General features: G+C 47.6%; 1 protein-coding gene across 2 annotated transcripts in view; it reads left to right on the top strand.

The window, feature by feature from the left end:
* The window catches only part of INF2 (inverted formin 2), a 126469-nt gene that overhangs the window by 67624 nt on the left and 41746 nt on the right, over positions 1-17099 (top strand). For both annotated transcript variants that reach the window (XM_075330311.1, XM_075330310.1), the window contains exon 4: positions 5168-5327. In XM_075330311.1, the coding sequence (XP_075186426.1) occupies positions 5168-5327 (160 nt within the window). The remainder of the gene's footprint in view (positions 1-5167; positions 5328-17099) is intronic.

Genomic DNA, 17099 nt, shown 5'->3' with positions numbered 1-17099 from the left:
CCGCCGGGGACCGAGTACCCCCTTCCCTGGGCGCTACATTTACATCAGGTTTTTATATTAAAAATACTTTTTATTTATTTTTTTCTTTGTGTGTTTTTTGATATTACTATATTTAAAAATGTTAATATTTTCTCACTTGCCATATTATTTTTTTTTTATTAAATATTTTTTTTGAACAGTTTAACTTTTTACAAACATAGACAGTGCGTTTACAATGCAAAAACAACTGCAACTTGCAGAAATATAAAACTAGTGGCGCACATTCCCGATATCATCTCATTTGCCATAATATTAAATTCAAAATCTTCCTGTTGTGTTCAGAAGGCTTGTCACTTGTCAGCAATCTTATCCTCACAAGAAGATTTACAATGAAATGCAACACTTTTATAAAGCGTAGATAAGAGTCCATAACATAGAACAGGTGATATCACAGCTCTCCTCCTCCTCCTCCTGTACAATGACTCATAACCCTCTATATAAAGTAGATATCACAACCCAAATACTACCTGTCCTCCTCCTCCTGTACAATAACACCTCTATATACAGTAGATCACACAGGATCCACCATTCACAATAGATGATATCACAGCTCACCTCTTCCTCCTCTTGTAAAATGACTGATAGCACAGGATCCATCATTCACATTAGATGATTTCACAGCTCACCTCCTCCTCCTCCTCCTCCTCCTCCTCCTCCTCTGCAATGACTGATAACCCTCTAGTAGATAACACCAGATCCACCATTCACAACAGGTGATGTCACAGTTAACCTCCTTTTCCTCCTGTACAATGACTAACACCTCTATATACAGTAGATAACACAGGATCCACCATTCACATTAGATGATTTCACAGCTCACCTCCTCCTCCTGTACAATGACTGATAACCCTCTATATACAGTAAATAACACAGGATCCACCATTCACAATAGGTGATATCACAGCTCACTTCCTCCACCTTCTGTACACCTCTATATACAGTAGATAACATAAGATCCACTATTTACAACATGAGATGTCACAGCTCACCTCCTCCTGTACAGTGAGTGATAACACCCCTATATACAGTATGTGTGACAGAAGGGTTGTACTAAAGGAAGCAGAGGAGACATTGTGATGAGGAATCAGCGTAACAGCTGATACAGGAGGCGCTAAGGCAGGACCTGAGCGGAGGTGAAGTAGAGTTGAGTTTGCAGAAGTTCAATGAAGAGCTGTCATCAGTATGGCACAGCTTACTCAACAATATACAGTAGCAGAGCTCAGTTTGTCATATAGTCCAATGCAGAGCTAGCAGCAGTAAAGCAAAGTTGACTCGGCAATATAGCAGAGCTCAGTTTGTCACATAGTCCAATGCAGAAATAGCAGCAGTACAGCAGAGGTGACACTGCGATATTACAAAGCGAAGTTTGTCATATAGTGTAATGCAGAGATGGCAGCAGTACAGCAAACTTTACTTGATCATATAGCAGAGCTCAGTTTGTCAAGAAATCAAAAGCAAAGCTGTCAGCAGTGTTGACTCTGCAATACAGCATTGCTCAGTTTGTCACATAGTCCAGTGCAGATCTGGCAGAAGTACAGCAGAGGTGACTCAGCGATATTACAAAGCTCAGTTTGTCACATAGTCCAATGCAAAGCTGGCAGCAGCGCACCAAAGTTGACTCAGCGATATAGCAGAGCTCAGTTTGCCATGTCGTCCAATGCAGAGCTGCCAGTAGTAGAGCAGAGTTGACTCGGCGGTATACAGAGCTGAGATTGTCGAAGTCTAATGCAGAGCTGGCAGCAGCACGGAAGGGAAGATTGCAAAATAACAGAGTTTATTGCGTGTCCATACAGAACTGGCAGCAATGTAGGAGGGTACTCAGTGAGGCAACAGAGCTGGGTTTGTCCAGTGAATCCCAGAACATAGAAGTAGCCCATAACCGTAGCATGGACGGCAAGTAGCAGAATAGTCAGACAGCGATCCACCACCTGAGCCAGCCTTTAATACACTTGAATGTGTCTGAGCTGCAATACCAGACACAACCAGTGGACAGAAGTGGCGCTGTTTGTAGAAGAAAGTTGCAGTATTTCTATAATTTCATAGAACCTTATGGTAGGGTCTAGGGGACCCTGAGGGAACTCACTAAACGTGCCCACTCCTTGCAGCTCGGTTCATCACAGGCCTCTTCAGCAAAATGACTAATCGACCCTAGAATTAATTCCTGAATTCCTTGTGTAATTACCCGGCTTCTTGCATTAATAAGGCGTCTGCGGTCATTTAATTGTGATTATGATATTCCACTCACAAGGACTGAGCCTCTAATCCCGCGGCTCTCGGCTCCATGAAGTGGCGGTTTTCACGTTCCTCCATTATAAGGGCCGGCTAATTAGTCCGGATAAAACATTTTTGTTTTTCGTTATTTTTTTTTTTTTAATTTAAATCGGGAACTGCCGCTCCGCCGGATCAGATGTTAACTTTCCTATCTCATTCTTCCTCTTCTGGCATCAAAAGTCACTCATTATGGGTGAGGGGCACCTTACGTCCTCAATCGATGGCCATCATCCCCTCAGGTGCCATCATTGGGGTCCTATGAAGCCCAGCCAAGGGCTGATTTTACTGTATATTGCATTATTGATCGGGATAGGGGACAAAGCTTTACCAGAAAAACAGGACTCTTTTATTTATATATATATATATATATAACAGCACCACCCCTGTTCACAGGTTATCTCAGGTATTACATTATATACTTTTTTTTCACTGTCATGCAATAACAGATACGACGTCCTCTAGATTCACCATAAGGAGTATTTTTCCAATCCTGGGAAAAGCTACACTGCAGTTCAAAAATTTAGGGTGACTTAGATATTTTCTTATTTTTGAAAGAAAAGCACATTTTTTTTTTTTCAATGAAGCTAACATTAAATTAAACAGAAATCCCCTCTATACATTGTTAATGTGGTAAATGACTATTCTAGCTGCAAACGTCTGGTTTTGAATGCTATATATACATAGGTGTATAGAGGCCCATATCCAACAACCACCACTCCAGTGTTCTAATGGTGCATTGTGTTTGCTACCTGTGTTAGAAGGCTAATGGATGTTTAGAAATCCCTTGAAAACCCTTGTGCAATTACTGTATGTTAGCACAGCTGAAAACAGTTTTGCTGGTTAGAGAAGCTATAAAACTGACCTTCCTTTGAGCTAGTTGAGAATCTGGAGCATTACTTTGTTGATTCCATTAACACTAGAACTACTGAGGTAGTCATTTTGACTACTTTGCACCATGTATTTCTATATAGGTGTCACGAGTCCAGTAGTTCTACTGTTAAACTCTCAAAATGGCCAGAAAAAGAAAACTTTCATGTGAAACGCGACAGTCTATTCTTGGTCTTAGAAATGAAGGATATTCCATGCAAGAAACTGAAGATTTCATACAACAGTGTGTACTATTCCCTTCAGAGGAGAGCACAAACAGGCTCTAACCAGAGCAGAAAGAGAAGTGGGAGGCCGCGCTGCACAACTGAGCAACAAGACAAGTACATTAGAGTCTCTAGTGTGAGAAATCTATGCCTCACAGGTCCTCAACTGGCAGCTTCATTACATAGTACCCACAAAACACCAGTGTCAACATCTACAGTGAAGAGGCAATGCTGGCCTTCAGGGCAGAGTGGCAAAGAAAAAGCCATATGTGAGACTGGCTAATAAAAGGAAAAGATTAATGTGGGCAAAAGAACACAGACACTGGACACAGGAAGAATGGAAAAAAGTGTCATGAACAGATGAATCGAAGTTTGAGGTGTTTGGATCACACAGAAGAACATTGGTGATATGCAGAACTACTGAAAAGATGCTGTAAGAGTGCCTGACGCCATCTGTAAAGCATGGTGGAGGTAATGTGATGGTCTGGGGTTGCTTTGGTGCTGGTAAAGTGGGAGATTTGTACAACGTAAACGGGATTTTGAATAAGGAAGGCTATCACTCCTCCATTTTTCAACGCCATGCCATACCCTGTGGACAGCGCTTGATTTGAGCCAATTTCATCCTACAACAGGACAATGACCCAAAGCACACCTCCAAATTATGCATGAACTATTTAGCGAAGAAGCCGGCAGCTGGTATTCTATCTGTAATGGAGTGATCAGCCCAATCACCAGACCTCAACCCTATTGAGCTGTTGTGAGAGCAGCTTGGCCGTATGGTACCAAAAAGTGCCCATCAAGATAATCCAACTTGTAGGAGGGGGGAAGCATGGGGCGAAATATCTCCAGATTACCTCCGCAAATTAACAGCTAGAATGCCAAAGGTCTGCAAAGCTGGAATTGCTGCAAAGAAGCATTCTGTGCCGAAAGCAAAGTGTGAAGGAGAAAATTATTATTTCAAGTAAAAATCATTATTTCTGACCTCTGCACTGTCTGGATGACATTCTCTATTCATTATGCAACTCATTTCATAAATAAAAGTAAGATTTTTCATGGGGAAGACAAAATTGTCTGGTGACCCCAAACTTTTGAACTGTAGGGTATAAAAGAAGTAGATGTCCATAAATCTGGAAAATAAAACCTGAAAACCTTTTGAATAATTTATTTATTTATTTTTTTTTTTTTAAATCTATTGTAATAGATTTTCTTATAACATATTTTTTTTTTATCTATTACAATCCGTGTCTGTTGTATGTGACTGTGCATCAAGGTTCAACTTAATAATAAATTTAATAATAATTTTTATATAAAACAATAATAAAAACTGAATATTTTTCTTTTATTATCCTTTACAATAAGATCAGTCTCCTCTGCCACATTGTTATCCTTCATAATATCTTCACCTAAAAAATAAAAAAGCATTAAAAAATATTTATATAACAATAAAAATTGTTTTTTTTATCATTTACAATATTTATTATATATTTATATATAAAATAATGAAACAAAATATTTTTCTTTTATTATCCTATACAATAAGAAAAGTTTTCTCTGCCTTACTGTTATCCTTCAGAATATCCTCAATAAAAAATAAAAATATAAAAAATAATTTTATATATAATATTAAAAGCATAATATTTTCTTTTATTATTCCTTACAATAAGAGTAGTCTCCTCTGCCTCACTGTTATCCTTCAGAACATCCTCATCCAAAAAAGATCAGTAATGGACCATGTGTAACCTATCTGGTTTCTCTTCCTCTCATAGGCCGTGAAGAATCAGCAATATCGATTTAGTGTCATAATAAACGAGCTCTCAGCGACGGATAATGTTCCCTACATGGTCACGCTGCTGAGCGTCATCAATGCCATCATTTTCGGAACGGAGGAGCTGAGGCTGCGCGTGCAGCTAAGAAACGAGTTCATAGGTAATGGCTACATTTTTGCTTGTTCATACTGTGTTATCCTATACAGGGAGAATAGATTTTTAATAGTATTGAGCGGGCACTACCATGCTCGGGTGCTCTGTACTGGTAACTAGTGATGAGCGGGCACTACCATGCTCGGGTGTTCTGTACTGGTAACTAGTGATGAGCGGGCACTACCATGCTCGGGTGCTCTGTATTCGTAACTAGTGATGAGCGGGCACTACCATGCTCGGGTGCTCAGTACTCGTAACTAGTGATGAGCGGGCACTACCATGCTCGGGTGCTCTGTGCTCATAACTAGTGATGAGCGGACACTACCATGCTCGGAGCTCCGTACTGGTAACTAGTGATGAGCGGGCACTACCATGCTCAGGTGCTCAGTACTCGTATCTAGTGATGAGCGGGCACTACCATGCTCAGGTGCTCAGTACTCGTATCTAGTGATGAGCGGGCACTACCATGCTCGGGTGCTCTGTACTCGTAACTAGTGAGGAGCGGGCACTACCATGCTCTGGTGCTCTGTACTGGTAACTAGTGATGAGCAGGCACTACCATGCTCTGGTGCTCTGTACTGGTAACTAGTGATGAGCGGGCACTACCATGCTCGAGTGCTCTGTACTGGTAACTAGTGATGAGCGGGCACTACCATGCTCGGGTGCTCAGTACTCGTAACTAGTGATGAGCGGGCACTACCATGCTCGGGTGCTCTGTACTGGTAACTAGTGATGAGCGGGCACTACCATGCTCGAGTACTCGTAACCTGCAGTTGGACGCTTGAATGAGAGCTACTGATGCACCCGAGTATAATGGAAGTCAATGAGAAGATCTTCCAGAAAAATGTTTGACTTCCCCGTTTACTTCTATTATACCTGAGCATGGTAGTGCCTGCTCATCACTAGTTACAAGTACAGAGCACCCGAGCATGGTAGTGCCCGCTCATCACTAGTTACAAGTACAGAGCACCCGAGCATGGTAGTGCTCGCTCATCACTAGTTACGAGTACAGAGCACCCGAGCATGGTAGTGCCCGCTCATCACTAGTTACGAGTACAGAGCACCCGAGCATGGTAGTGCCTGCTCATCACTAGTTACGAGTACAGAGCACCCGAGCATGGTAGTGCCCGCTCATCACTAGTTACAAGTACAGAGCACCCGAGCATGGTAGTGCTCGCTCATCACTAGTTACCAGTACAGAGCACCCGAGCATGGTAGTGCCCGCTCATCACTAGTTACCAGTACAGAGCACCCGAGCATGGTAGTGCCTGCTCATCACTAGTTACGAGTACAGAGCACCCGAGCATGGTAGTGCCCGCTCATCACTAGTTACCAGTACAGAGCACCCGAGCATGGTAGTGCCTGCTCATCACTAGTTACCAGTACAGAGCACCCGAGCATGGTAGTGCCCGCTCATCACTAGTTACGAGTACAGAGCATGGTAGTGCCCGCTCATCACTAGTTACGAGTACAGAGCACCCGAGCATGGTAGTGCCCACTCATCACTAGTTACGAGTACAGAGCACCCGAGCATGGTAGTGCCTGCTCATCACTAGTTACCAGTACAGAGCACCCGAGCATGGTAGTGCCCGCTCATCACTAGTTACGAGTACAGAGCATAGTAGTGCCCGCTCATCACTAGTTACGAGTACAGAGCACCCGAGCATGGTAGTGCCCGCTCATCACTAGTTACGAGTACAGAGCACCCGAGCATGGTAGTGCCCGCTCATCACTAGTTACGAGTACAGAGCACCCGAGCATGGTAGTGCCCACTCATCACTAGTTACGAGTACAGAGCACCCGAGCATGGTAGTGCCCACTCATCACTAGTTACGAGTACAGAGCTCACTCATCACAAATTTTTGTCAGTGCCCTGCACCAAGATGAAGTGGTGCATGCAGGTGTTGCTCATTTGAAAGTGAGGGTGGCACGTGAAGGCAGTGGGGGACTAATTTGCCATCTCCCTTGTAAACTTTGGCAATTTGGTACAACTTCCCCTGTGACCACAAGTGATACACCATGGGTCCGCATGTATTTCAAGTATGGGGGCCTATCTCACATCCGTGAGAGTGCAGTGGTGGCTGTGCATGCACCGTTTTTCATTCCTTTCATTCCTTTGTTCTCAACATTTTGGAGTCACTTATGATGGAATTTTTAGAACTCAATGTGTGGCCTTCTCCATTTCACCCTTGCGAGGAGGGGTCAACTTAGATGCATTCCTGGGACCTCCCTTACCAGACATATATGTATTGACTACACATGGCAGACATGGGAATACTTCTACATGGTAAATCACGAGGATATGCTATATCTTTATGATTGGCGGGATGGTGTAACTTTGTGACAACTTCACTGCTTTCCTCGGCTCTAGGACGCTCAGTTGTGCACTATGGTGCAACGGCAGCCAAGTGAATGTCCAATTTAAAGGGGTTTTTTTTTTTTTTATAATATATATATATATATATATACAAACACCCCCTAACCATGGATGCGGCTCCGCAACATTCATTTTAATAGAGCTGATCTTCAATATCAGACACAACTCTTGGCCAGAGGTGGCGCTGTTTCTGAAAGTAAGCAGCCATGTTTTTATAATCCTGGACGACCCCTTTATATCTAAAGCCGGATCCAAACCATTTTTTCTAATAATAATTAATAATTTTTATTTCTATGGCGTCAACATATTCCGCAGACATGTACAGATAATAAAATAATACAAGTTTATTTCAATTTTTCACAACCTCTGCTTGCTGTCAGTGAATGGAAATTATCTAAGGCGGGTTTGCGACATCTGTCTGAGTGGGGGGTATAGTTATATATGAAGGGTTAGTAGCCCCCCACCCAGTCCATTATTGGCCTGATACTTTTCACAGCTGAGTGTTTGCTCCATTTGTCTGCAATTTTTTTTTACGATACCTGCCGCAGAAAATATATTCACAGCCGTATCTAAAATTCCACCACGAGGCGCGAATTTATCCGAAATATTGTTCCCCTTTTACCAATTCAATTGAAGGCAAAATGTACAATGTCTCCCCCTTGTGGTGAAATAGGAATAAACACTGACATTTAAATTTCCATTAATCAGCTGGATTCCACATCACCTGCCACACTAATCCCATGTCACTTCCTGAGCTCAGGCAGCCTGGATACAAAAAATCACCAACAGATCGGGTCTGTAAAAGAAAGCATTCATCTTCTAAGTTCATAGTACAAGACAAAAAAAAATAATAATGTGAAAAACTTGTATTTGAAAACCTATTACGCCTTCAACGAGGGATCAGAATGGGAACTTTAAAATGAAACCTGCAATCTGTAACCCGGCTCCAGGTGTGTGAGGGTCATGGAGTGAGTGAGGCAGGACGGTCCATGGTGGGGTCGGTCCGGGGGTCCCGGGCGCTGCCATTTGTATGTCATGAGTAACTTGTTCCTATGGTTGACGCTGCCTGCGAATGAATCCTGGTCATAGTAAGTTATGAGTATATTGTATTTTTGCATTCTGGGTTTTTTTTGTTTTTTTTTTTTGTTTGGTGGTTGTTGTTGTTTTTTATCCAAAGAAAGCTGGGAAACCTTTTTAATATTTCCCACGTTCCGGCTCCTAGAAGGGCCAGGGATGGGAAATATCGCTTAGGACTGTAGGAAAGCCAGGTAAAGAGTCCTGCGAGATCTTTAAGGTCATGTGCCCACGGGAGAAAGTTACTGCGGAATTTGCTGCAGAAAACCCTTGGATTTTCTAGATTTTTCCAGATAAATCCGCGGGTTTACGCAAGTACAGAAAGTCCCCATGTTATCCTATGGGATTTGGGGAGTGCTGTGTCCACGCTGCGGAATGTGTGGCTGAGGAATATGCCGCGGATTTCCCGCAGCCGCACGTAACTGCATGTCAAGTATTCATGAGCAATTCCCGCTCCTCCACTATGGAGATAGAGGGCATGAAATCCGCACCATTACCGCGGGTTTCCCGCAACAATTTCACAGCAATGGATAGCTGCGATTTCTGGGGAGTTGCTGCGTGAACCTGCGGAAATACCTCCAGAAACATCCGCAGATACGATCTCTTGTGGGCTCATGGCCTAAGGCTATGTGCACACACTAAGATTTTGGTGCAGAAATATTGTGCACGAAATAACTGCACCTTGTGGCAGAAAAAACGTGTTTTTTCGGTTTTGTTTTGTTATTAAGTGACGTCATTGGCCAGAAAGGATACAAAATGCACCAACAGTTGACAGCCGCTTATTTTTTTTGGCACCCAAAACTGCAAGGAGAAACTAAGCGAGGTGCGGACAGCTCTTCAGAATTCTCATAGGCTTGAGAGACATGCAGATTTGGGCAGCAACCTGCACCAAAAACACGGCAAAAAAGCCTAAAGGTCCTCAAAAATCTGGTAAAACTATTGCAACTTTGTCTGAACACGGCCCTATTGCTTCCCCCCCTCCAGTTTGCCCCTTTTACGGTGGTGCGGCTCTATTGGAGGACCCCATCCGTCACCCAGCATTGGCTCATTAGTCTTCGCTTTTGCCCCTGTATATGCGCCTTTCCGAGGTTACTTGTTACCCTACATTTGGAGAGCCACAATAAAAATTAAAAAAAAAAAAAAATTTAAGTTCAAAAACCATGAGTTTTTCTATGCAAAAATCACTGTTTTTGGAAGAGGTTTTTTTTTTTCTTTCCTGTAGTAACATGTCAATTTTTTTTTAAGCATTTTGAATGGACGGTGCCAAGTTTGGAGTGGCCTACTTAGGCCTCGTGCACACAGAGTATCTGCGTTTTTTGCCTTTAGTATTTGTAGCCAAAACCAGGAGTGGGTAAAAAAAAAAAGTCCAAAAGTGATGACTAGTTTCTATTAATCTTTCTTATACTTTTCCTCTGATAACTCCCCTCCTGGTTTTGGCTACAAATACTGATGATAAACCTCAGCAAATTCTCAACGTGTGCACATGGCGTTAAGGATCCGTTTCAAAGTGACAGACTATTATTTTTTTTAGTTTTTTTTTTTTTTTTCCAACTTTTTTTTTCTTAAATTCTTCTATGATCAGTAAAGAATTTCCAATAGGAATGAATTGGCAGAGTTTTCCAAGAGTTTTTTTTTTCTGTTTAAAGGGATTTTGGCGATTGCCACACCAAAAACAAAACCCCTAAATGCGAACATAGCCTAAATCTTTTTGTCCTGTAATTTGGGAGAATAAACAAGGAGGAGTGCAGATCCATTCCTCTATAGTGGGGTTCCCCAACTCCAGCCAGCAACATGTCATGATTTCAGGCTTTCCTTGGTATGTCATAGGTATTGGACTTATCACCTGTGCAGGTAAATAATCACCTGTGCAATACTAAGCATATCCTGAAAACATGCGCTGTTGGTAGGTCCTGAGCACTGGAGTTGGGGAACGCTGCTCTATAGGACCTCTGCTCTGCCGCAGAATCTGTGGCGCCCCTGACCTGGTCAGGCACCACTGAGTACTGCACCCATGCTGGGGACAGTACAACACAGGTAATCCAGAAGGCTGACCGGGGTGTGGAACACAGGCGCATAGTGATCAGGTCTCACACATGTACCCATGAGAGGACCCCTGGGGATCCCAGGAGGGGGCAAGCCTTCACCTTCACTGGAATAGTGGAGGGGGTAGAGCCTCCATCTCCTCTCAAGGGGTGTGGTGGAGAGTCTGGTTGCTAGGTGGCGTAGGCAAGAACAGGAGAGGAGGGGCAGTGAGTCAGTTAGAGGAGAACTCCAGAGGGCTCAGTGAGGAGCAGACCTGTGGGGTTGATGCTGTCTAACAGCGCCCGCGCAGTGGCTACTGACGGGGGAGAACGGTCAACTAGGAGTGCTGCCTGAAAGCCAGCTTCAGCTAGAGAGAAAGCACGGAGTGGGAAGTAAGGAGACTGCTAGAGAGCACCAGGCCCAACCGGGCGGCAGATCCCGAAGCGAAGATAGATCCAGCTTTCTTCTGCTAAACCTGCCGGTGTGGGGCTCTCAAAGCCCACACCACATCACCACAAAAGCCGCAGCCACGTAACCGCAGTGAGGGCCCATAGGTCATAGGAGGCAAGAAGCTGGAGTGGCCTGGTCCGGGGAACAAGCATACGGCGAACGAAGGGGAGAGAGGCTGCAGCATCTTCCCTGGGTGACCCCCATAGGGACTAAAAGTCGGGGTCACCCCAAACCACCAAGGGCTAAGGAAGGCGAGTCAGTAGTCACCCTCATAAAGTCAGCCTGAAGGATACCTGGTTCCCATCTGGTTCATCTCAGCTACGCCCGGGTTACTCACCCTGCCATCAAATGTGAGTAAAAACCCTAAAAGACATCCTGCCTGTGTGGTCATTCTGCGACTTGTGGTACTACGCACCTACACTGGGTCCTGGGGCTTGCCTCACTCTCAGGAGGCTATTCCAACTAACTGCACACACCATCAGCCCCAGGCGTTCCCCAAACCTGCAGTGGCGGTCCCCACTGACCGCAAATCTGAGAGTGGCGTCACGATCAAAACCGAAGATTTCCTACCAGTGACGGAGATCCAGCAACGTGGAGTCCCTGAAGGTAACGCACCGACACCGACACACCACCTGTGGGGCTTCACATCTGGCGTCACGAACAGGATAAGGACTAGACCTGTTCAGACAGGTGACCATGTGCCTAGGCGGTCCGCTTGAAAAATTGGAAGCGCCGCCATATTGCCACCATGAAAAGCGCGCTGAAAAACAACAGCAGCCCGCGCTGGAAGAAGTTACCGCCCACGAAGAGGTGTGGCTACCCAGAGATCCCCTGCAGAGTTCGGACCTTGCCAGCTATGAGAGTGGAAGCGTCCAGAGACGTCGGGACAGAAAGGGAGCCAGAAGCCTGCTGCTGGGAGAGGAGCTGCTGAAAGAGGCAGAGCAGAAACTGAACAGCTTGCTATCAGAGGCAACGGCGAGTCCACAGCTGGAGAGTCGTGCAGAAGAGGGCGCAGAAGAAATGGCGTCTGACCGCAGAAATCCAGAACCGGGCTCCGCTGCCTGGTGGTATCGGGAGCTGGCCCAGTTCTGCGACCGACTGGAGACCCGGGTTGTGGAGCAGATCCGGGAAGAACGAATGGAAATGCTGGAGATGACCGCGGCGGTTCGGGCCTATGAAAGGAGAGCCGCGCGCCGAGTGCCAGACAGGACGGCGATGACGCAGACCCCGATGCTGCCACCGGTGGGTGAGTCGAGTGATGCCCCGGCCAGCGCCAGTGCCCCGACCCCTGCTGCCACGCCCGCGGTCCCCGAAGAGGCGTCCGGTGCGGCGACGCTGAAGCAGGCCGCAGCCACGCCAGGTGCGGCCTTCCAAGTCCCAGCGGCCGCAGCGATGCCCTGCTCGGCCCACCAAGACCCGGTCCCTGCAGCAACGCCCAGTCCGGCCCGCAAAGAACCGGCTGCCGCAGCAACGCTCGTCCGCGCCGCAAGTGAGGTGCTGAACCAGGCCGCAGCCACGCCAGGCGCGGCCCGCCAAGCCCCGGCCGCCGCAGCGATGCCCTGCTCGGCCCGCCAAGCCCCGGCCGCCGCAGCGATGCCCTGCTCGGCCCGCCAAGCCCCGGCCGCCGCAGCGATGCCCTGCTCGGCCCACCAAGACCCGGTCCCTGCAGCGACGCTCAGCCCAGCCGGCACAGATCCCATCGCAGCTGCGACGCCGATCCAGGCCGCCGCCATACAGGGCGCGGCCCGCCAAGACCAGGCCGCCGCCATACAGGGCGCGGCCCGCCAAGACCAGGCCGCCGCCATGCCGAGCGCGGCCCGCCAAGACCAGGCCGCCGCCATACAGGGCGCGGCCCGCAAAGAGATTGCATCACCATTTACCCCGGCCTGCAAGGCCAGAGCAGACACCGCTCCCCAGTCCAAAGAGGTCCCTGCTAGGAAGTCCCTGATAGGAGAGGACCCCGAATACTGGAAGCTGAAGGCTGACCTAGAGGCCCAGTTCCCACAAGAGATGGTGGATCGGTATCTGCTCCCTCCGCACACCCCCAAGAGGATTCCGGCAACCCCTGCAGCAACCACGCCAAAGAGTCCCCCGCCTGGGCCTGCTGAAGAAAGCCCATCCCCAGCACTGCCACCAAAGGAGTGCCAAGAAGAACTAAGGGGGAGAGGAGGCCAGGAAGCTGAGGAGCTGACTCCGGAGCCACCGGCAGTGGAGCAATACTCAGAGCCGGAGATGTTACCCTATTCCCGTTGGGATGAGGAGGACTTGACACCGTCTGCTGACGAAGATCAGCCCAAAGACCTCACCTGGGAGCCCGCAGGCATGAACCCAGCCCGCAAGACACGGCGCAGCAGAACAAAGTATCCTCCAACACCACAGTCTCCAGAGCAGAGAGAAGTCACAGCCAGAGACCTACAAGAAAAAAGGTTCCTGAGAAGAGCCAAAGCCCAGGCCAGAGGACCCCTTTGTAGAGGAGTTGTGGAGGACTTCAATTTGAAAAGCGGATACGGCTTTATTGTAGCAAGAGGAATAAAAGAGGGCATATTTGTGAATCGGAGAGATGTTCAAGCCCACCTGCCCAGAGGACATTCAGGCAGAAATTTGAAAATTGGAGACGCAGTACAGTTCACCTTGCATCAAGGAGAAAGGGGCTACTATGCCTTAGACGTAGCACCATGTCCCAAAGAAGAAAGAAAAGACAGAGATAAAGAAACAGATGCAGAAAAGGGAACAGATGAAGATCAAGAAAGAAAAGAAAAAGAACCTACAGATGAAACAACCACAGACGACGATAAAGAGCAAGAAAGCAGCAGGTGCCGCAGCCATACAGGCTCAAGCCCTGGTGAAATGGAGGAGTAAAGTAAAGTAAGAAGTTCAGCAGTTAGAAAGTTAAAGTTTTGAAAAGTTTGTTTTGCAACGTTTACGTTTAAGCATGTGCCCACAAAAACTATTGTGAGAAATAAACCTTAAGGCTATGAACTGGCTATAGCCACAAACTCTCGCAGTGTAAATACACCAGAGGGCACCACCACCACCAGAGTCAGCCTGTTTAGGGGCTTGGCTCGTCTGCAACCAGGAAGAGCCCGTCCGTATATAGGGCCTTGGCTCGCCTGCGACCAGAGAGCATGCCTGTTTATGGGGCCTGGCTCTCCACCACAAAGAGGGTACCTGGTCAGCACCAACTGTGGAGGCCGCCTCTGCATCCTGCCAGAAGAGGCTGAAGGCGCGGATCCACCCGGCCAGGTATACCCTGAAACCACCAGCCCATGTAAGCCGCCTCTACATCCTGCCAGAAGTGGCTGAAGCCGCGGCCAACGTGAAAGGGTTTTGGGTGGGTTAACGGACTTGTGGGTGGAGGGTGGTGATGTATGGTACCTGGTGCTTTTAAAAATGTTTTACATGTTTTAATGTTTTATGCATTTTAAAATGTTGTCTTGCAGCCCGAGGACGTGCTGGTGATAACTAAGGGGGAATGTGGCGCCCCTGACCTGGTCAGGCACCACTGAGTACTGCACCCATGCTGGGGACAGTACAACACAGGTAATCCAGAAGGCTGACCGGGGTGTGGAACACAGGCGCATAGTGATCAGGTCTCACACATGTACCCATGAGAGGACCCCTGGGGATCCCAGGAGGGGGCAAGCCTTCACCTTCACTGGAATAGTGGAGGGGGTAGAGCCTCCATCTCCTCTCAAGGGGTGTGGTGGAGAGTCTGGTTGCTAGGTGGCGTAGGCAAGAACAGGAGAGGAGGGGCAGTGAGTCAGTTAGAGGAGAACTCCAGAGGGCTCAGTGAGGAGCAGACCTGTGGGGTTGATGCTGTCTAACAGCGCCCGCGCAGTGGCTACTGACGGGGGAGAACGGTCAACTAGGAGTGCTGCCTGAAAGCCAGCTTCAGCTAGAGAGAAAGCACGGAGTGGGAAGTAAGGAGACTGCTAGAGAGCACCAGGCCCAACCGGGCGGCAGATCCCGAAGCGAAGATAGATCCAGCTTTCTTCTGCTAAACCTGCCGGTGTGGGGCTCTCAAAGCCCACACCACATCACCACAAAAGCCGCAGCCACGTAACCGCAGTGAGGGCCCATAGGTCATAGGAGGCAAGAAGCTGGAGTGGCCTGGTCCGGGGAACAAGCATACGGCGAACGAAGGGGAGAGAGGCTGCAGCATCTTCCCTGGGTGACCCCCATAGGGACTAAAAGTCGGGGTCACCCCAAACCACCAAGGGCTAAGGAAGGCGAGTCAGTAGTCACCCTCATAAAGTCAGCCTGAAGGATACCTGGTTCCCATCTGGTTCATCTCAGCTACGCCCGGGTTACTCACCCTGCCATCAAATGTGAGTAAAAACCCTAAAAGACATCCTGCCTGTGTGGTCATTCTGCGACTTGTGGTACTACGCACCTACACTGGGTCCTGGGGCTTGCCTCACTCTCAGGAGGCTATTCCAACTAACTGCACACACCATCAGCCCCAGGCGTTCCCCAAACCTGCAGTGGCGGTCCCCACTGACCGCAAATCTGAGAGTGGCGTCACGATCAAAACCGAAGATTTCCTACCAGTGACGGAGATCCAGCAACGTGGAGTCCCTGAAGGTAACGCACCGACACCGACACACCACCTGTGGGGCTTCACAAATCCATCATACAGAAATTCGTCCTCTTTATAGGAGCATTACTTCTTAATGTCCCAATTTGCTCTGTGACCCGAGGTGCAGGATGTAATTTACTTCCCCGTACGTCCGGCATTATTACATCCTCTCATTGCTGTGGAACAAACAATCATTGAGCAGAAGAGACTCTTGAGAGCGATGTAAACAGATGTTTCCTTTCCCCTAATGACGATTGCAGTCAGAAATATTCCTACTAGTTATGAGTGGGCACTACCATGCTTGGGTACTGGTAACTAGTGATGAGCGGGCACTACCATGCTCGGGTACTCGGTACTGGTAACTAGTGATGAGCGGGCACTACCGTGCTTGGTACTCGTAACTAGTGATGAGCGGGCACTACCATGCTCGAGTGTTCAGGACTTGTAACTAGTGATGAGCGGGCACTACCATGCTCGAGTGTTCAGGACTTGTAACTAGTGATGAGCGGGCACTACCATGCTCGAGTGTTCAGTACTTGTAACTAGTGATGAGCGAGCACTACCATGCTCAGGTACTCTGTACTCGTAACTAGTGATGAGCGGGCACTACCATGCTTGGGTGCTCAGTACTCGAGAGTAGTGATGAACGAGCATTACCATGCTCGGGTGCTCAGTACTCGTAAGTAGTGATGAACGAGCACTACCATGCTCGGTACTCGTAACTAGTGATGATCGGGCACTACCATGCTCGGGTGCTCTGTACTCGTAACTAGTGATGATCGGGCACTACCATGCTCGGGTGCTCTGTACTCGTAACTAGTGATGAGCGGGCACTACCATGCTTGGGTGCTCAGTACTCGTAAGTAGTGATGAACGAGCATTACCATGCTCGGGTGCTCAGTACTCGTAACTAGTGATGAGCGGGCACTACCATGCTTGGGTGCTCAGTACTCGTAAGTAGTGATGAACGAGCATTACCATGCTCGGGTGCTCAGTACTCGTAACTAGTGATGAGCGGGCACTACCATGCTCGGGTGCTCTGTACTCGTAACTAGTGATGAGCGGGCACTACCATGCTCGGGTGCTCAGTACTGGTAACTAGTGATGAGCGGGCACTACCATGCTCGGGTGCTCGGTACTCGTAACTAGTGATGATCGGGCACTACCATGCTCGGTACACGTCCTCTGGTACTAATGATAAATCAGGTGAAAACCGTGTGTGTATATAGGCCAACATGATTAAAGTTGTATTCATGTAAAAAATAGTTTCTGGTAAA

Source organism: Anomaloglossus baeobatrachus, chromosome 12, assembly GCF_048569485.1.
Source record: "Anomaloglossus baeobatrachus isolate aAnoBae1 chromosome 12, aAnoBae1.hap1, whole genome shotgun sequence".
In the NCBI taxonomy this organism is placed as follows: Eukaryota; Metazoa; Chordata; class Amphibia; order Anura; family Aromobatidae; genus Anomaloglossus; species Anomaloglossus baeobatrachus.
Note: the sequence above shows the minus strand (reverse complement) of the source record. Positions and strands in the feature narration are given on the sequence as shown.